Below are 24,926 nucleotides of genomic sequence, written 5' to 3' on the forward strand. Positions count from 1 at the left end.
GAAAATTGGTATAGGCCAATGTATTTGTAATTAAAATTGAAAATTTTATCTTATGTCCACGCACATCCATTGACTGAATATTTACATACGTGATGTGAAAAAATAAGCACGTTTCACGGTTATCATGTCATCGGTCAACCAAGAAGACATACAAGTGACACGGTTGAACAATTCGATCGGATTCGAAAATATGGTGAAATTGGCTAAATTTTTTACCACACTCATAATTGATTGTAATAATCATAGCCACCGGTCGGTTTTTTCATTTTATTTGAATTTATAGAAGTTGCTTTTTGGAGTGTATGATATATAAATATAGGTTTATAAGAGTAACTAAGTTTGACCTAGTTGATCGAATTCGAAACGAGAACTAAATTTGCTGAATTTTTTACAACCACCATAAAACATTACAATCTCTCCATCGAGAGGTTGGTTTCTCCATATTCATCTTCCACTTCATGGTTGCTTTAGAATGGACCTCAACAATTTAAATGCAATGTATAAATTATACAACTTTAGGAGGAAAATTGGTATAGGCCAACGTATTTGTAATTAAAATTGAAATTTTTATCTTATGTCCACGCACATCCATTGTCTAAATATTTACATACGTGATGTGAAAAAATAAGCACGTTTCTCGGTCGCCATGTCATCGGTCAACCAAGAAGACATACAAGTGACAACGGTTGAACAATTCGATCGGATTCGAAAATATGGTGAAATTGGTTAAATTTTTTACCACACTCATAATTTATTGTAATAATCACATCCACCGGTCGGTTTTTTCATTTTATTTGAATTTATAGAGGTTGCTCTTTGGAGTGTATGATATATAAATATAGGTTTATAAGAGTAACTAAGTTTGACCTAGTTGATCGAATTCGAAACGAGAACTAAATTGGCTGGATTTTTTACAACCACCATAAAACATTACAATCTCTCCATTGAGCGGTTGGTTTCTCCATATTCATCTTCCACTTCATGGTTGCTTTAGAATAGACCTCAACAATTTAAATGCAATGTGTAAGTCATACAACTTGATGAGGTAAATTGGTATAGGCCAACGTATTTGTAATTAAAATTAAAATTAAAATTTTTATCTTATGTCCACGCACATCCATCGATGAAATATTTACAAACGTGATGTAAAAAAATAATCACGTTTCGCTGTCGTCAGGTCATCGGTCAACCAAGAAAACATACAAGTGACTACGGTTGACCAATTCGATCGGGTTCGAAACTATGGTGAAATTGAATAAATTTTTAACCACACTCATAATTTATTGTAATAATCACATCCAACGATAGGTTTTTCCAGTTTCTTTGAATTAATAGAGGTTGCTCTTTGGAGTGTGATAGGAACATAATTATGCGATAATAATGTTGTTAATTCTCATATTTACTTTGTTAGTTTATCTTATTTTCTGGTTAATTTAGTTGTTTTTATGTTTATTAGGTTTTCCGAAGCAAGGAAAGAAATAAGAGCAAAAGGAAGGATATCAACCAATCTCAAACCTGTCTCAGTTTCGTTTTCTTTCTGTCCTCTGTTTTGACATATTTATTTAATATAGTAAATCAACTCCAAAATTCACCAAATTTTGTGTGCTGGATGCCTTGTGTGTCTAATACGTCTCTGTAAATTTTTGTGTTTTTCTGGGTTGTTTTGGTTAGGTTTTTAGTTTGTTTTTCGACTGCTGTTCAGTAGGAACTGCAGTCACGTTTTGTGACATTTGTTGAAGTTTTTAGTTTAACTTAATCCTTTGTGGGAGACCCGTATTTCCCTACACTACAATCGACATATTTGCAGCAGAATAAGGAAAATCAATAGCTTTAAATTTAGCTATAAGAGTGTATGATATATAAATATAGATTTATAAAAAAATTAGTGTCTTTAAAAATTTATTTATAAAAAAAGCCCGCAAGGCCCGTTTTATATGGACGGGCTTGGATACTTCAATTTACAATAAAGTCTGGCCCGTTATTATTTAAAAATATAGTAAGGCCCGGCCCGGCCCAGCCTAAGCCCGCTATGAATGGGCCTGGCGTGGCCCGGCCCGGCCCGTTGACGAGGCCTAGTAGTGGATGCTTCCCGAACATTAGACATCATCCGTTTTGCTTATAAGCCAAAGAAAGAGATAGAGTCGAAGGTTGGAGTCAGTGAAAGTAGAGGCTTCCCGAACAAACTGGTAGAGCCGTAAGTTGAGGGAAAACAGAGGGCAAAAGCGTCATTTCCCACCCCCAAGATGAACAGTAAAATGAATAGTGCAGGAGCTTTAGTATATAGTAAATTTGCAAAATTACTGTACCATTTCACGATATAAAAACATTATTTGAATGACTCTTACTTTTCAGCCAAATTCGTATGTCAGAATTTATTATTATTGCTATTATTGACTAATACATACCAACAACATTTTCCTCCACAGTAAAAGGGATTGGTAAGGACAATTATCAAGAAGAGCCGTCTCTCCTTCTCTGCTAGGGTTAGGGTTAGGGTTTCTTTGTTGTCTCCTTTCAACGCAACCATGGGTTCCGTTGATGCCATGGCTGCTAGGCTCGCATCCTCGCTTGCTATCGCTGAGGGTAAGAAACAAGTGGATCTTCGGCCTACACAAGGCCAAGGGCTACGACAATCTGAGGTTTTTATGGTGGGCAAGTTACTCACTGCTCGGGATTTCAAAATCCGATCCTTTCTAGGGATGTTCCGCAATGCTTGGCGGACTAATGGATCACTGTAGGTGGAGGAGGCGGAGGGACAGAGGGTTTTGTTTACACTGTCAGATCCTTTAGATCGGGTTCGCATCTGGAAGGGAGCTCCATAGGGGTACAATCATGCACCCGTGGCGTTGGCCTGCTATGATGGAGTCGTTCCTATGGAGAAAGTCCCTCTAACCATGGCTTCATACTGGATAACTTTCCAAGGCATCCCTCTTGCTTTCCGATCAGAAAGGGTGATGACCATGATCGGTTACACTCTTGGGGATTTTCAGGAGATTGACAAGATCGGGAAGAAGACCGGCAAGCTTCGCATTCGGGTGGAGGTTCCGTTGAACAAGCTGCTGCCCTTTAAGCGGTGGTACTGGGTGGAGGAAGAGGTCGAGAACCTGTGTAAGTTCAAGTACGACAAATTGTTTGGGCGTTGCTCTACCTGTGGCTTGGTTACTCACGTCGGTTTGCCTTACTCTGGGCCAGTGTTGGAGGAAGATGAGGAGGGGCAGAGAGGACTGTATTGGGGGCACACCATGCAGCGGTAACGCTTGGGATGGCTAGTGGTTTGCAACTGTAGTCGAGAACTGCTTCCAGTTCGAGGACATCTGCTGTGGGTGTCTCGGGTTTGCAAGCTAGGGTTTTGGCTATTGGTCAAACCTTAGTTTTTAAGACTCCTATTCCAAATGTAATCCCCGAACCATCTTTGAAATCTTTCTTGAATAGATCTTGACGTCATGTGGTGATTCGAGAGTTGCAGGAATCTGCTATGACGCTTGAAAGGATTACGGGGAAGTGTAGAGCTCGTTCTGATGAAGGGATGAATATATCTCCAAAGAAACTGAAACTTAGCTTGGCTGTGGGCAAGCGCAACCTGAATTTGGAGCCGTAAAACCTTGGCTTGGTCTCTATGCCGATGGACGATAGTTCGGGTAGTGGCAAAAGAAAGCGAGGACGTCCTGTGGGTAGTAGGAATAAACTGCCATATGGGGAGAGGAAAAAAGATGCAGTGCTTGGTGAGGTTGTGAAAGAGAAGAACGCTTCCAAGAAGGGTAAGGGCAAGAAGGCATCTGATGGTATGAGCTCCAACTCGAAAGGGAAGGAGCTAGTTATTTACTAAGTTATTTCTGTTGGGTATGAGCCTATGTGAGCAGGGACAAGCTTCTATGCGTCATCTATGACGTTTCTAGTGTTTGGTTTGTACCACAATTGCGTGATTGGTAAGATAGAACTAGTTGAATGATTTCCTTTCCGTAGGAGGCGAGGTTTGTTCTATTCTTGTATAGGCTCGCTTAAATGTGAGCGTCCCAGTGATTCTTAAGAGTTTGCTTTAGTTTAGATAGGTAATTCAGATTTTCTTACCGGATATCTTATGTAAACTTTATAAACTTTAGCCTTTTGCTGTTGATCTAATGCAATCAACTTCCTTCTTTTGGTCAAATGTGAAGAATTTCTGCACTCTTCGTTGCGTGTTGTTTCCATTTTTGTTTCTTTGACATAGTTTTTATTTTATTTTTATTTTTTCCATAATATTTGCGGAAAATTAATAAATGTATAAATACAGAAATCTCCAACTGATTTCCCTCTCAACTCAAACCCTAGCCCCTCCTCCTCTTGTCTCACAGCTCGCCTGAGGCTACTGAATGCGATCATGGCCGACGTCGCCACCCTATCGTGTGCTCGTTGCAGCAAACCCGCCAATCTTCAGTACGTCAATTTCTCACTGTCATTGTTTTTTTTTTTTTTTCAATTTCGCTACTCAAAGATGTAATCTTTATGATTTTTGATTAATAAAGCTATAATCTTGATGCTACTAAATCAGAAATACTTGATTCTGAGAATTCTTGAATGTTCATGGCTTGAAAGATTGGAACTTTTGTTGAATTGAGCTTTGATTTTCCATTTGCAGGTGTCCCAAGTGTGTGGAATTGAAGCTTCCTCGTGAAGATGCCGCTTTCTGGTTTGTAATGATTTTCTTCTTCTGTGTTAATAGTGGATTATTCGGGTGCCCTGTAGAAATTATAGTGAGTTGAGCTTTTTGGGTTTAGCTTGATCAGGATTTAGAACACATTGGGGGTTTGATTTGACTAGAATCGATAGCGTATGTTGATAGAAGTTTGAAAATGATTTGTAAGTTTGACTGATTATGGAGATTTGGACTCTTATCAGCACTCAGGATTGTTTTAAGGCTTCGTGGAGCTCGCATAAATCGGTACATTTAAAGGCCAAACAGTCCAATGGGACGGGAAATCCAGAGAACGAAGGCTGGGAATATTGCATGAAGAAAGGACAGGGTCGAACTCCGAAACTTCCTTATTTTGATTGGACAGGGTATGTTTCTATGTTTTTGCCTGCCTTTTCATTAATGTTAATCATGCTGGACTGATCTAACTGTTGGCATTCTTAGTCTTATGGTGTGAAAAGTTACGTATCATGGCTATGAAATCATATAAATTGTTATAAATCACAAGAATTGATCAGCTTATGGAGTTTCTGAAACTGATATCTGTCTTCTGCAGGACATTGAGACCATATCCTATATCTAGTAAGCGTGTGGTACCTGCTCATATTGATTTACCTGATTGGGCAGCTGATGTAAGTTTTGAAATCATTTCTATGTAATCCTCATGGTTTATTTGCATAGATGCACTGCATCTTTTGCTGATTTAATTGGAAGTAGATGCTGCATTGTGTTGCTACTTCTAGATGCAAATATGGCATCATGGTTTTGACCTTTCAAAAATTGCAGGGAATCCCAAAAGAGGAGCCCAGTAGTGACCTGCAGCGTGTTGTTGAGGTAAGAATGTACTTGATAACCTCATAAAATTCATAGTTTAGGTATAGGTTGATGTGCTATGACTGCTATCAAGTTAGACTTTCTGCTCTAGGTTTCCTTTTTTCTTATTTTGCAAGTAATTAATTGTATATTCATTTTGAAGATCAAAACTCCGGATCAAATTGAGAGGATGCGAGAAACTTGTCGAGTAAGTTCCAATTGCTTATTTCTTATTTTCTTTCGTTATATTTAGTTCTGATGAACTAGTGTTATCTTGTTACTTATTTTCTTTTTAATTTGCTGCCAGTGCCTTTTCACTTTATCCTGTAGACCTTAAACAAATGCAAATTTTGCTGATGATTTGACCTTTTCATTTAAGGATTTTCTCTCTTCAAAGTTTTAATTATTCTTTCTATTACATCAGACTTCATGTCTTAACAATTTTTCTCACTGATAGTGCTTTGGATGGAAGAGTTTCTGTTAATAAAGTCAAAGTGATTTATCCTGAAAAGGAAATGTGAAACTTTAAAAAGAGATGGAACACTTGCATTAAGATGACTAAACAAAGGAGACAAGACTGAGAATATGTTTTATTTTTACTATATGATCATTTGATTGTCCTTGATGAACATTTCTATGAGTCAAACAGAATAACAGGTTTAGGGAACATCTCTTACAGAGGTTGTATATTTTCATAGCAAATCAGATAGTTCAGTTTATTGGAGTCATATCCGTTATTTTTTATTTTATTTATTTAATTTTTTTCTTCTTTCTTTTCTTTTGAGAGACAGTAGAGAAGAGAAGAGTTGTATGTATAGGATGATATTATTAAGTATCAAATGGGAACTCTTTGCTATATCGTCTGCTTAAGTTTTAATTATATTGCGGTGTTCGTTGTTGTCAGATAGCAAGAGAGGTTTTGGATGCAGCTGCTCGTGTCATACGACCTGGTGTCACGACTGATGAAATTGATCGGGTGGTCCATGATGCTACTATTGCTGCGGGTATATAATAAGGCTTTCACCATTTTATGTACCATGCCAAAACTAGTTTTCTTGTTCAAGTTTTATATGCTCTGTAGTGAGTTCTTATTGATGTGGCAGTGTATTTACTGGTTCAATTCCTTAGTTTTATATTCATATAATTTAATGTCTATTTTTGATCATATCAGTTCTTTTGCTTATCAATTGTAATATATATATAGTTATTTGATTACATATATAAAACTTCTATGCTTTTTAGTGGCCAGCTTTTATGTGGACTTGGCCAAATCTTGTTCATTTGGTTGTCTGACTTGTAACTTACTGCAGGTGGATATCCATCTCCCCTCAATTATCATTTTTTCCCAAAGTCTTGCTGCACGTAGGTACTTTTTGCGTGTACAATTTCTAATAGTTTTTTTGAGATTGTACGATATTGATCAAGTAATTGTGCTTTGTCCTGTCATCATTACAGGTCAGTCAATGAAGTAATTTGCCATGGGATTCCTGATGCCAGGTATATCTCTTATGTATTTTATATTTGCCAGTGCCTTTTGGGTTCTGAAATACTTCTTGGGAAAATCTTGCTTTATGTTAGGGGTTTGTAAAATTTTGTTTTTCCAGCATTTTTTTTTTCATTCTTTTGTTTTGTGCTCTTTTTGGTTCCATGTTTGAACTTGCGGTCCACTTTAGCATAATTTTGACAGTTTTCTTTTAGAAGATTACTAAATCAGAATTGTTAGAGGCAGTTGTGTATAGCATTGTAGCCTTTTTGTTCTATTTCATTTGAGTGAAACTTTTGCTCCAGGAAATTAGAGGATGGTGATATCGTCAATGTTGATGTGACTGTGTATTACAAAGGTGTCCATGGTAATACCTGCTTTGCACATTTAACATGTAGTTCAAAATTCTCTCATGTTCTTTGCTTGACCAATTGTTAACTCATAATACAGGTGATCTCAATGATACATACTTTGTGGGAAACGTTGATGAAGAGTCTCGACGGCTAGTCCAGTGTACTTATGAGTGCTTGGAAAAAGCAATATCCATTGGTATGCAGTATGATGCAACTATTTGTACATTACTGATCTATCATTGGGGGTTGGGGATTCTTAAGTAAAATTTACAGTTGTTCTGTGATGGATTTTGATATTGGGGTTGTCTTATTTGTCATGCTGGATTTTTTAGGGGTCCAAGAAAACACAGCTCAAGTTTATTACACCTTTTCACAAGTGTTCTCATGTGTCTCCTATTCATTTATTCGCTTTTGATATTTATTTTACCTGATATTGCTTGTATACTTATTTGGTGCCGTGCAAGTTGCAATCTTCTTCAAATATCTTTGTGGTTTGTTTTTGCTTAGTTTTGTATTGCCAAACTGTAGATTATAGTGATAACTGATTGTGTCGGAGAACTCAACCTATTCGTTTGTAATTGGAAGTGTACAATAGTATAATTTCAAGTATTTTGTGGGTTCGAAAGCATAATACCTGATTCATGATATTTGTCGTGTGCAGTAAAACCTGGAGTTAGATTTCGTGAAGTTGGAGAAGTCATTAATCGCCATGCTACGATGGCGGGATTTTCTGTGGTAATTTGTAACTTGTATTTGGACTTGCACAGTACTTCCAATTTTAAGAATAACAGATAGACTTTGAGTGATCTTGTATCGCACCTACAGGTGAAGTCATATTGTGGTCATGGTATAGGGGAGCTCTTTCATTGTGCACCAAATATTCCTCACTATGCAAGTATGCTCCTTTAAGAAGCTTCTGTGTCTACAGTCATTGATTTTTTTTCCCCTTATTTTTTTTGCTTCTCCTTTTAATGCATTGTTACCTTTACTCCAAGCAGGAAATAAAGCAGTTGGAGTGATGAAAGCTGGGCAAACTTTTACGATTGAACCAATGATCAATGCAGGTATTTTTGAAAAGTTGTTTATGAGCATATTGAATAGTTTATTGGTTGCTGGACACCTTATTAAATTTGAACAAAAATATCAATAGGAGTTTGGCGTGATCGAATGTGGCCTGACGGGTGGACTGCTGTTACCGCAGATGGAAAACGAAGTGCTCAATTTGAGCATACACTTCTGGTAACTGTGTAGTTCCTTTTATTATGTTATGTTGGTAACTTGTTTGCAACTTCTAACTGCCATTAGTCTGTGACTGTGAGAAGGACTTTCTTGTTGGTTTTCTGTGTATCTATATGCATATTCCCTGGACTGATCTGTATGCATTGATTTTATTTTTTTATTTTTGTCGGAAACTGTTTTTGAGATTTGTTCTGGGTCTTCAGTCACCATAAGTACGTAAAGAAAATGAAGACATCTTCAAGTTCCATGTTATAAAAAGATGGATATTGTCGCATGCTAGCTTTGGAACTTAAACTGTTGTCAATGAGATGATAAGGAAGTACCTTAAGGCTTAAGCTGGTGTCTTGGTATTTTGTCCTAAATCAGATCAGCCATTTTTTTTTATCTACGTTGAATTACAATGCCATTGAGATTTAGTTAGGAATCTCGTTTCCATAGGAAGATAGGTTAGCTGTTGTTGTCATGATGTTAGCTTATGTGTTATTAATTCCTTTTTGTTTGTTTGGGCTGAATGTGGCTATAGTGGCTTACATCTCTAATTCCTTTTATCTTTCTTTTCTTCCTTAATTTGTAGGTGACTGAGACTGGAGTTGAAGTTCTTACAGCACGGTTGCCTTCATCGCCAAAAGTGTACCCTTGGTTAGATGCATGATCACTGCCTTTTGGTTAAAGTTGCAAACAGAGGGGTTCTATTATGGCAGTCAATACAGGAGTAAAGCAAATGTTGTGTTTTGTAGGGGGTCATTCGTTTTTGTAACTTTCAATTTTACATCTTGGTTAAAGAATGATTTTCTCCGTCTGTTTTATAAGAGCAAGACGAATAATGTTAAACAGGACAATTGTATGTTTTGGTTATGACATGTTTGATTTCAAAAGCACCGAGTCTATTAGAGTTGGCTATTGTTTTTGTTGTTGAGCTATTGTAATTGATGTTGGGTGAAAAGCCGATAGTTCATGACAATTGCTTCGTTTAATCGGTGTATGATTCACATACAATGTTCAACGTAGGAAGTCAGCATAAAACAATTTGAATATGGCTTTAGCTTAGCTCTTTAGTCTGAGGAGAGTTGTGAGAACTTTCCAAATCTGTAACCCACAACGCCCCCCTCTGGATGTTACTTCCATGCGTTCAAAGACCAAGGTACTGAGACTGATGATGAACCTTGGCAAGGGGGATGGTAGATGTTCATAATCTTATCGAGAGTTTGGCTTGTGGGTCATGGTATTTCTATTCCTGCCTTCGGCTTAAGATGGAGAATTCTGATTTTAGCAATTTCATTTCATTTTTAAATCACGGATTCATTTATGGGAATCAGATTTTCGTGAGATGAGGAGATCAGCCAGACTTTGCAGAAATTTTAGCTACAGATTTTTGCATAAGGTAAGTACTCATTTATAGTCATTTTGGCATCCAATTTTCAATTACAATAATGACATGGTTGTTAGCTAATTGATTGAGAATACGCAATGGAATATGTAGATGTATCAAGTATTCAAACCAAACTGCACTGTTGATTCCATCTTCATTTGCTTGAGGGAGAGGGAGTCAGAACCTCAGGAGGCCAATCATGGGAGTTAGCATGTATTTGGATTTACCAAGTAGCTAATGGGTCTGGTGATTTTTTCTCTCCACAGTATCAAGTGATATTCCCCGGTTATTTAGTCATTGCATGCATATATTGTGTGAATTTTGTACAAGTACTTGTTAATTTTGTACAAGTAGTTGCGATATTAACAAGTATCTACGAGTATATTGATGGGATATCATAATTTCAAATCCCATGATTTACAAATAAAACTCGTTTACGTTGTCTTCGTTCTGATTTGTTTAAGAAGTTTCACGTTAACTTAGATCAAGTCAGGTATTGCTATTGTTGCAGTTTTTACTTGGTCGAGATAAAGTAGATTTACCTTGTAACTCATTGGTTAATGATAACTCAACCTTGGATTTCAGTTAGAGAGTAATTATTTGTTCGAATATTCTTTAAGAGTTAATTATATGAATGAAGCTAAGCTATGACCAGAGGAATGGGAACAATGTATGACATGTTTGATAGTAAACAGAGCTTTGAGTTTTATTTTTTCCAGAATCTTGAAAGAATGCATTAGCATTTTTATAAATTATTATTCTGTACGTGCTATTTACACAACTAGGTAATAAGTATTAAAATGTAGGATTGTTGTAAACATGGGCATGTGCCGATGAATAAAGAAGAATAAACGAAGTTCCTCACAAGCTGTATCTAATCCAGTTTTAACCTCATTTACCAAGAATCACAATCACAATCTAACAACCCAAATTCTTGTTTGTTTCACTATTCTTCCGATCACTTCCTTTCTTCTTCCCTTGTGATCTTTCGGTTCCTGCATGACCGATAAATCATGGCTCTGGAATTAGTGGGTGGAGCTTTTCTCTCTTCATTTCTCTCTGTTTTGTTTGATAGACTTGCCTCTCGTCAAGTAGTTGACTTCATCTCCAAACAGAAAGTCAACTATGGATTGCTCAAGAAGTTAAAGATGAAGTTGATTTCCGTGAATGCAGTGCTCGATGATGCAGAGGAGAAGCAAATCAGAAACCCGCATGTGAGGGCATGGCTTGACGAGCTTAAAGATGCTTTGTATGTTGCAGGGGACTTGCTCGATGAGATCAATACCGAAGCTCTACGTGGTCAGGTACACAATCTCAGCTCTACTAATTCATTAGATGAATTTGACAAAACTATGGAGCACAAGTTATTGGAGACTCTTGAGAGATTAGAACATATTATGAAGGAAAAAGATGAGTTTGGTTTGATAGAAAGTCTCAAAGATAAACCACAACCAGCAAGATTACTTGAAGCTTCTTCTCTGGTAAATGATGTTGATGTGTATGGAAGGGAGAAGGACAAGAAGGTCATCGTTGACTTGTTGTTATCGGACAGTGCAATCAATGATAAGCTAAGTGTGATTCCTGTCGTGGGCATGGGTGGGATCGGTAAGACAACTCTTGCTCAGCTTGTATACAACAATGAAAGAGTAAAGCTACATTTTGACCTCCAAGCATGGGTTTGTGTATCTGTAGAATTTGATATTCCTAGAATAACACAAAAACTGTACGCGTCAATTACTTCACAATCTTGTGGTGTGACAGAACTTGATCTGCTTCAAGTTAAGCTGAAGGAACTTTTGACAGAAAAGAAGTTTCTCCTTGTTCTAGATGATGTTTGGAATGAGAATAATATCGACTGGGATGCATTTATGCGTCCCTTTGAATCAGGAGCCAGAGGGAGTAAGATTATTGTCACGACACGCAGTGAAGGTGTTTCTTCTGTGATGGGTACTGTTGCAAGTCACCGTTTGATGCAAATGTCTGAGGAGGATTGTTGGTTGTTATTTGCAAAGCATGCCTTCAAAAATGCTGATGTGCTGAGATCAAATCCAAATCTTGAAGTAATTGGAAGACAGATTGTTAGAAAATGTAAAGGCCTTCCTTTAGCTGCAAAGTCACTTGGAGGCCTCTTACGCTCTGAATTGAGTATTGGGAAATGGGAAAACATACTGAAGAGTGACTTATGGGACTTGTCAGATAGGGAGATGAACATTCTGCCTGCTTTGTGGTTGAGCTACCATCATCTGCCTTCACATCTGAAACGTTGTTTTGCCTATTGTTCGATATTTCCCAAAGGTTATGAATTCAAAAGCTCAGAGTTAGTTCTGTTGTGGATGGCTGAAGATCTCTTGCAACCAAAAAGGAAGATAACGTTGGAAAAAGTTGGAGAGGGATACTTCGATATTCTAACCTCAAGGTCACTTTTCCAACATTTATTTGATAATTATCGTCATGAACCGATTTTCACCATGCATGATCTCATACATGATCTGGCAAAGTTTGTATCAGGAGAGTTTTCTATTAGGTTGGAAGAAGAAGAGTCAATCAACATTGTAAGCAAAGCTCGTCACTTTTCATATATGAAGACAAGTGATCATGGCTTTGAGAAATTTGAGGCTTTATATAGGGCCAAGTATCTGCGCACCTTCCTACCATTCCGACCGTATTCTCCACATCAATACTTTCCAATGTCAAATAAGGTACTATATGATCTATTGCCAATTCTACAACATTTAAGAGTGCTCAATTTATCAGATTATGATATTAAGGAGATGCCTGGTTCAATTTGCAACTTGAAACATCTAAGGTACTTGGATTTGTCTCGCAGTTCTATTGAAAAATTGCCTGATGCATTGTGTAGCTTGTATAATTTACAAACATTAGTGTTGCGGAATTGTGGAGCTATTTCCATGTTGCCAAGCCATTTCGGGAGACTAATCAACTTGCGCCATCTTGATGTTCGAGGGACACGGTTAAAAAAGATGCCACCAAACATGGGTAAACTGAAAGATCTGCAACTTTTAACTGACTTCATATTGGACAAGCATAGTGGCTGTAACATTGCAGAGTTAAAGGAGCTTCAGAAGTTGCGCGGAGCACTTTATATTTCAGGGTTGCAGAACATTATCCATGTTGGAGATGCCATGAAGGCCAATATGAGGAACAAGAAGTATATCACTGAGCTAGTCTTGAAATGGGGAGATGATATTGAGGATTCACAAAAGGACAGAGAAATCCTGGAGACTCTCCAACCCCATGCAAACCTAAAAGAACTTGTAATTGAATTCTATGGGGGTACAAGGTTTCCGGATTGGTTAGGAGATGAGTCTTTCACCCACCTAGCTTCTGTTAGGTTTTCAGATTGTAAGTTCTGTTGCTTCTTGCCACCACTTGGGCAGTTACCCTCCCTACGAACACTTTGGATTCAGAGATTAAATGAAGTAGTGTCTATAGGTCCTGAGTTTTATGGTGGCAATAGTAATGGTGTATTGAAGCCATTTCGATCTCTGAAAGAACTGCGGATTATGAATATGTTGGAGTGGCGAGAATGGGATGATATTAGTGGTAACACAGAAGGTGGAGTTTTTCCTAATCTTTGTGGTCTCCATGTTAGTAATTGTCCCAAGCTAACTGAGATATTACCATTGGATAACTTCCCAACGCTTGAATGGCTAGAGTTGTGGAATCTGGAATCCTTCAGTGGTTCACTCTCACAAGAATCTCATTGCATTGTGAACCTCTTTCTTGGTAGATTGGAAATATGGGGTTGCCCAAATTTTGTAAGTTTTCCTAGTTATGGAAGGATAAATGCTCCCAAATTGGCAGATTTGGATATCCGTACATGTGTGAAGTTTCGGTCATTTCCAGAACAGATGCACACCTTTGCCCCATTTCTTCAGCATTTGACCATACGAAATTGTCCAGAATTTGAATCATTTCCAGAAGGGGGATTACCACCGGCATTGAAATCCCTCGAGTTTCATTGCTATGAAAGACTCTTAGCAAGCCGCACACAATGGGGTCTACAAAGACTAAGCTCTCTTAGGAAGTTGATAATCAGATTCAAGGAATGTGAAATAGAAGCGGATTCATTTCCTGAGGAGGGGATGCTGCCTACCTCCCTCACACATCTCTCCTTCTCCAATCTCCCCAATTTTATGAGGATAGATGGGAAGGAGCTGAACCGCCTCATTTCTCTTGAAGATTTGACGATATTGGACTGCCCTGAGCTCCGGTGCTTGCCAGAAGAAGGGCTCCCGAGTTCTCTTTCTCAACTGAGAATTTGGGGATGCCCTTTGCTTGTAGAACGATGCCAGAGAGACAAAGGCAAAGATTGGCCTAAGATTTCTCACATTCCTCACATAACCATTGATGGATGTGAAATATGATCACTCTATTCATTCTGCCAGGACACCAGGTATATACGTAGTTACGCAGTCTATTGATTTAAATGCTTACAATTAGCTGCTCTCTTTTTTGTTGCCGAGTGAATTAGCCCTAAAATGTTGATTTTGACATTCTCTTTCTGAGTCTTGATTCTGACATGCTTTCATCATTTTCGACCAAGTAATGACCTTTTCAATTTTCATTTACACAAAACGGATGAAGTTTTTAATTGTGTTTGGTATTGATAATCTACTTCTTTACTGTGAATTTAAGTAGGGACTCAAAAGAAACCACATGAATTCAACCTTCAAATATTTCTTGAGAACTAAGTTATGCTTTGATTGCTTTCAACTACCGGCTCAAAATAACTATGTGCATGTTCGATGTTGCAGGAAGCCAACCAGCTAGCTGTAAGTTGCAGGTAATGAAAGTTGTTCTCTCTGATCATGTACATTGGATGTCTTGATGCTCAGATGGTCCAAATTATGCTTTCAAGTCATATGAAGGATCGACGTATGCAGGGCATGGAACTCTCGATTTTGTGATATTGACCGAGATTATCTACTTTAAGGAAGCTGTATTTTGGATTTTTGGTGATGGGAAATGGCTTTGCATCTTATTGATACCATTAGGCCTTGAATTACTCAATCTGTGGTGCTGGAGGTGGGGAGGGATTATTCTGGCTCGTTTGTCAAGTACCAAGTTTGAAATTGAGAAGCATTTCTCTAATTTCGTTGGCATTTCCCTAATTTTCATCGGCAATGTTTCTCGACTAATGAGTTTTCTTTGGCATGGTGATTTCCCAATTAATTTTATTTTATTACTATTATTTTTTTTATAGATTGCTAGTGCTGTTGCCCTGTATTTTCTAAATTTTAATTTGAGAAGTAATTTCCTTAATTTTATTTTTTCAATTTGATAAGCATTGCCCACGAAATTTCGTCGGCTGACAAACATTGCCTAAAGCAAACATGTGTCCTTTATGAAAGGCTTTTGCAGGCAAAAATGTGTCCTTATAGAATCTCACCCTTTGAAACATACCGTATCACTCAGTCCAGTGAGTAAAATCTAAATAATCTCTTTTACCTTGTCCAAAAAAAAGTTCTCTTTTACATTTTAAACTCAGAAATCAGAACCAAGTTTTTTTTTTTTTTTGGCAAACAGAACAAAGTTCATCTTACACAGCTTAAACTTGGTTCTGAGTTTAAATCATCGACATTTATAGCATGGTTGCGTTCATCAGTTTTCCCTGATGCAGCAAAGAAATGTTCTCTCTCAATGAACTAATATATTTACATACTTTTTCCAAAAATTTAATTGACTCTTTCATATTTCAGATCCAATTTGAGCTTATTGTTTCAAGTCAACCTTTTTAAGATATATTATCTTAAAACTTTACATTCGAAAAGGGATCATCTCTTCTTCTTCTCAAAAAAGAAAAGGGATCATCTCCAAAAATAATAGGGGAAATGTCACAAATAGTACCTTAGACCATTCGACAGATTAGTACCTCAAGTTTCAAAACTATCACTTTGATACCTCAACTTGTTTTTATTGAATAACTTTCATACCTACTGTTATAACGGCGTCAATTAAGTTCTTTTTGCAAGGACATTTTCGTCTTTCCATCTCTTTCTTTGCAATTCATGAATTAGAACCCAGTCCCCATCTCTTTTCTCTCTCTCCTATTCCTCCATCAACAAAACTACAAAATTCAAATCTTCAATCTAATTCCCTCTCTAGATGTCTAAGATTTCTAAGGTTAGTATTGGACTGCCCTAGGCCAGATGATGAAATAATGAAAGGGAAAGTATTCAAAAGATGAAGATGATGATAATCATCATTAATCAACCCAGCAGAAGAAAAAAAAAAAACCATAACCAAAGCAATAAACGAGAAAAACACCTCTTTAATCATGTTCCTCATCATCCTTCACCGATCTTCCTTAAAATAAAAAATCTATAAGCAATCTATTGCATAGAAACCAACTATATATAAGTGCAGAGATGAATCAGATCTTGGCTTGAAGATCTCCAACCAACAGACGTGCTTGGCAACACCGCTGCCCCATTGAGTTTGCCGAGTTTCGATCAACAAACCGTTTATCCTCGGGATTAAACTGAAAATTAGTGATTTGTTAATGGGTTCTTGTAAAACAAATCTAGGAATGCAAAAGACGTAAGGTTGGAAAACTTGTTTCTAGTAAGAAGAGATGAATTTTTGGGTTCTATTTTAAATTTATTTATATTATTGTTTAGTTAAATATGTCTTTTCAATTCAAATATGTCATTTGACGAAACTACCCTCATAAAATGTATGATATTGCTAAAATATCTTCTATTTTAACCGAAAATTCAATGGCGGGTATCAAAATGTATGACGGAATAGAAGTTGAGGTACCAAAGTGATGGTTTTGAAATTTGAGGTATCAATGTGTCGAATGGTCTATAATTAGGGTACTATTTGTGACATTTCGCCAAAATAATAAGCAATACCTCTGAAAACCAAATGTAATGTTCCCATATTTGGAGTGAAAATCTTGCAATACATTGATTGACTCGAATGGACCGGATCAATACATCATCAAAGGATTGTTAAGAGTTTGAAACTTATTGTTCATAGTCAAGCTAGCAAGACTAATTGCAATTTAGTCATGGGTTCTTGTTGGAAACATAATGGTTTAATCCGAAAGTGATAATCAGTAAATGGAGTCTGTATACTTCTCTCTTAGTTTTACTAGAAGACATAGCTTTTGGTTCCCAAGCCAATCTCATTTAGACTAACTCCATTTATAGCATATTTATGGTATTGTGCTATGAAATATTGTGGGACAAGTAATAACACTGTTATATCTTACTAATGAACGGAAAAGGAAAAAAAAAAGAATGAAAAATAGCTTGCCACATCAGTTCGTTAACGAATTTGATGACCCTATCTCCGAAATGCGAACAAGCCTAGTCTTCGTGCCAGTTCTTTTAACAATTGTCGTGGAAAAAGTGGAGGCGCGGCGTGCGAGAGAGCAGTTCAAACGTCCTGTAGTGATCGCGGCACAGAGGACAGCCGTCCTTCAGTGGTTCTGACATGGAGAGGCAAGCGTTCTTGATTTGGGACGACGTTTCTGGTATGAGCTGATCCAGGGGGGAGTTTACTAGTAGTAAATTGATTATATTTTTAATATAGTCCTCCATCTTGTACCTGTTACCTAACTTGCACGTTCCACCACCATGATGAATCAACTCTTCATGTTTTTATTTAAAAATCACGTGATTTGAAACTTCATCTTTTGTATCGAAAAAGACAAAGTTATTTCCATTTTTTTTTTATCTTGGTGTTTATCTAGTGGTCAAGTGAAAAAATGCGATCGTTTAAGAGTAAATTAAACAAAGTTACTGTTGTGAAAACATCATCACTTTAGAGGCCGAGCTAGCATCACAGCAAGCTAAACTATTAAATGAATCCCAATTACCGCTTTAAGTTATTTAAGGATTAAAATTAATTATCTCCAATACCTTAACCATAATATAAATGTTTAATTTAATACAATATCCTGTTCGTAGAGCAATAGCAAGCACTATTTGATTATATATATATTCACCCTCCATTCATGAACATATCAAACTTACACGGGAATCATTTGGTGAAGAGAAATTTTAAATACACACCCCTAATTACTTAATACACACTCCTTACTCAATATACCTACCATTTAATTTCTCATTTTAATATTTTACTAAATACACAATCCAAATTACCTAAAATATCCTTAAATGAAAAAACCATGAAATACACTATTATTTAACTACATTAATGCTACTATTTGATTTGATGAGTATATATAATTGACAAATATGGTGTTAGTTATTGGGAAATCCATAAGGATTCATTATTATTCCCTAAATGATGATTAGAAATAGTTTTTGTATTATTTGAGTTCTCATCCACCAAATACCCTATTGATCAAGTATAAAATTTTGAGTCGAGCATTCAACTAAAACTGTAACGGTAGTTTCTGCACAATGCTAGAACTACAAAGTTATCATTGGATGGTCAAACATATTAATAATTACAAAGTTTTATACCTTTGATATTTTATGTTAGATAATAAATTGAATAATCGTAACTTTTAGAAAAAAAGAAGGGACTAAAAAGTGGGAATTGTTAAAGGAAAAGCACATTATGTGCCTTCGTCAAAGAAACAAACGAAGAGGGAATCAAGCAGTTACAAATCACAGCTTAATCAGCATTTAGTATCATCAATGTAATTGATATTTCCGTTGTAATCCTATCCCTATATAAAAGGGTTATGAATGAAATGAGTAGACCAATTCCAATTCTCATTTTACTTTAACACGTTATCAGCACGCTTAGAGCCAATAGCCAAAGAAACAACCCAAAACCCTAGAAGAAAATTTTTTTTCTTCTTTTCTACAGCCCAAAAAAAAAAAAAAAAAAAAAAAAATTCCTGTCCAGGTCGGCCTCCTCCTCTCCGGCCCTCCCTGCCTGCAATACCCTAGCCAACACGGGCCTCACCTGCGCAGCCCAGCCCTGCCCCACACAGACCCCGTCTCCCATCTGCCCCAGCGCCGTCGCTGCTCAGCCTCCTCCCCTCCTTACAGCAGCCTGGCGCTTGCAGCAGCCCGACTCCAACACTCTGCCCAGCCTCCGCGCCCTTCTCCGCAACCCCAGCGCTGCGGTCACCCAGCCAATTGCTCACCGCACCCATCTATAATTCCCGTCGCTGCTGCCAGCCAAGCGACACCCAGCAGCCTCGGCGTTCGACCATCCTTCCAGTAGCCCCCGCGCGCCCACAGCCGCAACAGCAACAGTCCACCGCGAGCAGCAATGCAATCCCTGCATTCCCACGACCCCTCGTCTGCGCAGATCCCCGCGTCGACGCACCACAATCCTGTAGCGAAGCCTCACCTAGCAAACCACCGCCTCGCCTAGTCAACTGTGGTTGTCTGTGTCTGCAAACCAGAAAACGAGAAAGAAGAAGGGAGAAAGAGAAAAAAAAAGAGAGAGACTTGACCCGGGCCAAAGTATAGACCCGGCCGGAAAAAAAAAACAGGCCTCTGAGGCCCAGAATAAAAAAAAAATAATAAAAAAACAAACAAACAAAAGGAACAAGAAACAGGCCTTTTGGCCCAGAGAAAAAAAAGAGGAGCCCCCCCCCGACCCAGAAAGAAAAAAAAACAGAAATAAAAGAAGAGAAAAAGAAAAGACCCGGCCCACTGCTGAAAAAAGAGGAAGCGGTTCAGTTCTCAAGTTCAAAAACATCGCTACGCACGCCTGCATCAACATGCGCGTGCGCTAGGATCGTTTTATTTACTTGATATCAAGTATGTTCTCTTTTATTTATTTATTTTCATACTCCGGTATATTAAATTGTTTATAATTAGAACTTTTGAGCATATTTAGTTAGATAATTTTGATCATTTTAAGCATGCCTTGTTATTTATGTTTTACATGATTATGTTTAAGCATGTTTTAATTATGCTATAGTTTATACTTTATTTTGAACATGCCATATATATCTTGTTATATATTATTTATGCAATTGTGAGCATGTTTTGTGAATTTTATTTACTCTTATATATTCCTAAGCATGCCTTTATATTATGTTATTGTTTATTTTACACATGATATAGTATTGTTATTATTATGTGTAATATATATTTTGGTATACATTTGTGAAATTTGAGCATGCCATGTAATTTATTTTAATATATGCTATGTTTTTATTATTTATTACGTGCTATGATTATTACTTGTTTAGAATGCTATACAAAAATAATTGCGTTTTGCCATGATAATGAAAGTTCATGCGCATTATAAATACACACTTACTGTGATAAAGTATTGTCACATAGCATCGAAATAAATGTGACCATTACAAATCTTGGTCTTGAAATCTAATTCATACGTTTGGAAAATAATTCACGTGGATGTCTTTATGACTGCGTAATTTATTTCTTCTCTCTTGTTTATGTAGATGGCTGATCCAACTTGACCTGAGTTTGACATCTTGGACTTAGACGGACTTGAGTACCATCGTTGGGTTTCCGATATGGAAACTGCCTTTGTGGCAAAAGACTACACTGCCACTATTATTGATCCCAAAGATGATGAACTATCTAATAAGGTGAAAGCAGATGCCTTAATTTTTCTGAGGCGACATATTGATCCTAGCCTACGTTGGGAGTACCTTCAGTTGAAGACACCCAAAGCACTGTGGGATGCTCTTAAAGAACGTTTTGGGAACATTCACGATACTTTACTCCCAGGACTGGCTGTTCAGTGGAATGGAATCCGTTTGCTTGACTATAAAAAGGTCAATGACTTCAACAAGGACATGTTGCTCTTAAAGGCACGTCTCAATTTCTGTGGAAGGGAAATCACAGAAGATGATATGATCTACAAGACTCTTACCACCTTTCCTAATTCAGCTTTTATACTAGCGAACCAGTATCATTTGGATTATGACAACAAAAGAATCACAACCTTCAATAAGTTGATAAGCCTACTGCAAGTGGCTGAGAGACAAAATGAGATTTTCTTGGATAACAATGCCAGGCCCACTGGGACAAAGAAAATTCCCGAGGCTAATTATGGCAAAATGAAAGGTGGAAATAACTCCAATGCAAGGGGGTTTAGACGTGCTTATCCTTACCCACGTGGCAATAATGCACCATGTGGAAAGGGACATGGGGATCGTGGAAACAAGATGAAAAAGGAAAGAGTTGACAATGAACCATGAAAAAGGAAAGATGATGAACTATCTAATAAGGTGAAAGCAGATGCCTTAATTTTTCTGAGGCGACATATTGATCCTAGCCTACGTTGGGAGTACCTTCAGTTGAAGACACCTAAAGCACTGTGGGATGCTCTTAAAGGACGTTTTGGGAACATTCACGATACTTTACTCCCAGGACTGGCTGTTCAGTGGAATGGAATCCGTTTGCTTGACTATAAAAAGGTCAATGACTTCAACAAGGACATGTTGCGCTTAAAGGCACGTCTCAATTTCTGTGGAAGGGAAATCATAGAAGATGATATGATCTACAAGACTCTTACCACCTTTCCTAATTCAGCTTTTATACTAGCGAACCAGTATCAGTTGGATTATGACAACAAAAGAATCACAACCTTCAATAAGTTGATAAGCCTACTGCAAGTGGCTGGGAGACAAAATGAGACTTTCTTGGATAACAATGCCAGGCCCACTGGGACAAAGAAAATTTCCGAGGCTAATTATGGCAAAATGAAAGGTGGAAATAACTCCAATGCAAGGGGGTTTAGACATGCTTATCCTTACCCACGTGGCAACAATGCACCATGTGGAAAGGGACATGGGGATCGTGGAAACAAGATGAAAAAGGAAAGAGTTGACAATGAACCATGCTATAGGTGTGGATTCATTGGGCACTGGTACAAGAACTGCCAAGCAAACAACAGAGTAGCAGCCAATTACAAGAGGTATAGAGAGTCTAAAGAACAAGAGGCTCACTATATGAAAGAAGAAGGTCATGACCTAAACGTCAACCTTACAATTGCAGACTTCAATGGCAAAGAGGAACTTGCTAAGTCAATGGATGCTCTCAATCTTGACTGATCTGCTTTATTTATTTTATTTTCCAAAGATAGTTGTGAAGGCATACTGCCTCATTTTTAATTAGACTATTATTTGGTCTTAAAGAATGGTTTGATGAATTAGATTTTTGAACAAAGACCTTGATTTGATTATCGTTGGCTCATTAATAAATTTTGAATTTTATTCTCAAGCACTGAATTTATTCAAATTTATACACATATTTACATGGTTCGAAATTGCAATATAAAGATGTAAAGCAATACATCTAGAGAAAAAATTATTATTAGAATGAAAAGATTATCATTCTACTCAAATAGAATTACTCTAAAGAATCTGAGATATATTTAAAGTCAAAGACGCTTTGTATGCACCAAGAGCTAATCGAACCTTGTTAAAGTTTCAAAGCTAATTGTGCCAACGGTTATCATGTAAAAACACACCGTGAGAATGGAACTGAATACCTTGATATTACATCTAATGATTGTGGAAGGAAACACATATTAGAGAAACTTATGAGTTAATCTAGTGGACTGTACCTCACTACGATTCGAATCATTGAATCCTATACTGTCACCAATAATGAAATGTAGGACACTGACTCATACAAGCTTTTGCATGACCGCCTATGGCACCGAGGTCGTGACATGATGATCCGTATTTTTAAAGAACTCACACAGACATCCCTCCTTTCGAGTGAAAAATGGGAGAAAAATCCGTCACACTGCAAGGTGTCGGTTCTAGTATTGCTCAAATGCAGTCATTGCCTTCTGAAGTACCAGAAGCACTACCTCCCTCCCATTATGCCTCATTGACAATTTCAAAGGCACATCACTCATTTTGCAAAGCCTGCTCTTTAGCAAAATAGGATCGAGACCTTCCTATGCTAAAGATACAAAACAAAACATTCCATTCTTACAAAGGATACAAAGAAATGTCTATGGACCTATCCATCCAGAATGCGGACCATTCAAGTACTTTACTGTTCTGGTGGATGCTTCGACAATCTGGTCACGTGTCGTTTTATTGTCCACAAAAATTGCTGCAATACTCCTAGCACAGATTATACGTTTAAGGGCTCACCACCCTGATCATCCTATCAAGTCTATAAGGCTTGATAATGCTGGAGAGTTTACATCAAAAGCATTTGATGATTATTGCATATCTATTTGGATCGATGTAGAGCATCCTGTACCCCATGTGCATACACAAAATGGTCTCGCAGAAGCCACCATCAAAAGGATACAGATGGTGGCTAGGGCATTGGTTATGCGCACCAACCTGCCTATATCTGCATAGGGTTATGCAATATTGCAAGCAGCTCTACTTATTCGTTTCAGACCCACTGCTAGCCAACCATTTTCTGCGTCCCAGTTGGTAACTGGATATGAGCCTGACATTTCACACTTACGCATATTTGGTTGAGTAGTATATGTGCCTATTGCGCCTCCACAGCGCACCAAAATGGGTCCTCAGAGACGATTAAGTATTTATGTTGGATACGAATCCCCAACAATTATCCGTTTTTTGGAAATCTTGATAGGCGATATATTTACCGCTTAATTTGCGGACTATCACTTTGATGAGACAGTCTTCCCGTCGTTAGGGGGAGATAGGAAAAAGGATTTTCCAAGGGAACGACAGGAATTGTCGTGGTTTGTCCCCACTCTGTCTCATTTTGATCCCCGCACTTCACAAAGTGAAAGTGAAGTGAAAAGAATAATTGATCTTCAGAAATGTAGCAGATTCGATGCCTGATACGTTTACTGATATCGTAAAAGTGACGAGATCACATATACCAGCTGCAAATGTGCCTGCAAGGTTAGAAGTCCCCAAATAAGGGGCATGGTGCCGCAGATAGAGGGACTGCAACCGCACTTAGTGGAGGTGTGGTTGAGGCCGTGGCTCCCCAAGGAAGAGAGGGAGGTCACTTGGTTCGATTGACACTTACCCAAGGAAGAAAAGGGTGAGTAAGGCACAAACCAATCATCAATGTATAGAATCCATCTCATGAGATTGTCTCTGATTATAGTTATGTCCATGAATCAATACTAGAGGATGCTCCGATGTTTGAAATGATTCTAGAGGACAAAGAAATCTCAAAGGATTATGAGAGTGCGTATGAGTTGATAGAAAGATCTTCCATACACATTGATGTTATATACTGTTACTCAAGGAATCATAGAGCACGATGATATCGAACCACGCTCTGTTGCAAAATGTCAACAAAGAGTAGATTGGCCTAAATGGAAAGAAGCAATCCAGGCAGAATTAGATTATCTGACAAAGAGACAGGTATTTGGTCATGTAGTTCTAACCCCACCAAGTGTAAAGCCTGTAGGACATAAATGGACCTTTGTCAGAAAGCGTAATGAGAAGAATGAAGTCCTAAGGTACAAGGCTCGCCTTGTGGCGCAAGGTTTCTCACAACGCCCTGAAATTGACTACGAGGAGACATACTCTCCCGTAATGGACATTATAATGTTCTGCTACTTAGTTAGCTTAGTAATTTCTGAAGGACTGGAAATACAGCTCATGGATGTGGTTACTGCATATCTCTATGGGGATTTAGATTCAGAGATATATATGAAAAGTGCCTAATGTCCTTACATTACCCAAGTCAAGTGACTCTAAACCACAGAGTGCGTTTGTAATTAAGTTGAAACGCTCACTTTACGGATTGAAACAATCCAGACGGATGTGGTATACCCGTCTAAGTGACTACTTGATTGGGAAGGGATATAAGAACGATGAATTATGCCCCTGCGTATTCATAAACAAAACAAGTTCTGGATTTGCAATTGTAGCAGTATATGTAGATGATATGAACATAATAGGTACTCTTGATGAAATAAGAGAAACCGCGAGCTACTTGAAATCTGAATTTGAGATGAAGGATCTTGGGAAAACTCGATTCTGTCTAGGCATTGAACTAGAACACCGAGTTTGTGGAATACTAATCCACCAGTCTGCATATGTCCAAAAGTCAGGCGAAATAACATGGACAAAGCACATCCTGCTAGCAC

General features: G+C 37.7%; 2 protein-coding genes across 4 annotated transcripts; both read left to right on the forward strand.

Moving 5' to 3' along the window:
* Window positions 1–4,219: 4,219 nt before the first annotated feature.
* Window positions 4,220–9,531, forward strand: LOC112181734 (methionine aminopeptidase 1A). 2 transcript variants are annotated; one of them, XM_024320120.2, is made up of 16 exons: window positions 4,225–4,413; window positions 4,616–4,666; window positions 4,876–5,037; window positions 5,226–5,301; window positions 5,456–5,503; window positions 5,646–5,690; window positions 6,387–6,486; window positions 6,793–6,844; window positions 6,938–6,979; window positions 7,271–7,332; window positions 7,416–7,514; window positions 7,980–8,053; window positions 8,144–8,213; window positions 8,317–8,382; window positions 8,469–8,557; window positions 9,132–9,531. In XM_024320120.2, the coding sequence occupies exons 1-16, from the start codon at window positions 4,358–4,360 to the stop codon at window positions 9,207–9,209; spliced, it is 1,170 nt and encodes a 389-aa protein (XP_024175888.1). In that variant the 5' UTR covers window positions 4,225–4,357; the 3' UTR covers window positions 9,210–9,531. The 2 variants fall into 2 exon arrangements, with proteins under 2 accessions (XP_040368917.1, XP_024175888.1); XM_040512983.1 differs by lacking the exon at window positions 5,646–5,690 and having other exon boundaries at window positions 4,220–4,413.
* Window positions 9,532–10,529: 998 nt separating this feature from the next.
* Window positions 10,530–15,310, forward strand: LOC112187988 (putative disease resistance RPP13-like protein 1). Of its 2 annotated transcripts, XM_024327090.2 has the most exons (3): window positions 10,530–10,954; window positions 11,100–14,343; window positions 14,705–15,310. In XM_024327090.2, coding segments are annotated over exons 1-2 (3,216 nt in total). In that variant the 5' UTR covers window positions 10,530–10,953; the 3' UTR covers window positions 14,315–14,343; window positions 14,705–15,310. The 2 variants fall into 2 exon arrangements, with proteins under 2 accessions (XP_024182858.1, XP_024182786.1); XM_024327018.2 differs by having other exon boundaries at window positions 10,530–14,343.
* Window positions 15,311–24,926: the final 9,616 nt, after the last annotated feature.

This window comes from Rosa chinensis, chromosome 1 (genome assembly GCF_002994745.2).
Source record: "Rosa chinensis cultivar Old Blush chromosome 1, RchiOBHm-V2, whole genome shotgun sequence".
Lineage (NCBI taxonomy): Eukaryota > Viridiplantae > Streptophyta > Magnoliopsida > Rosales > Rosaceae > Rosa > Rosa chinensis.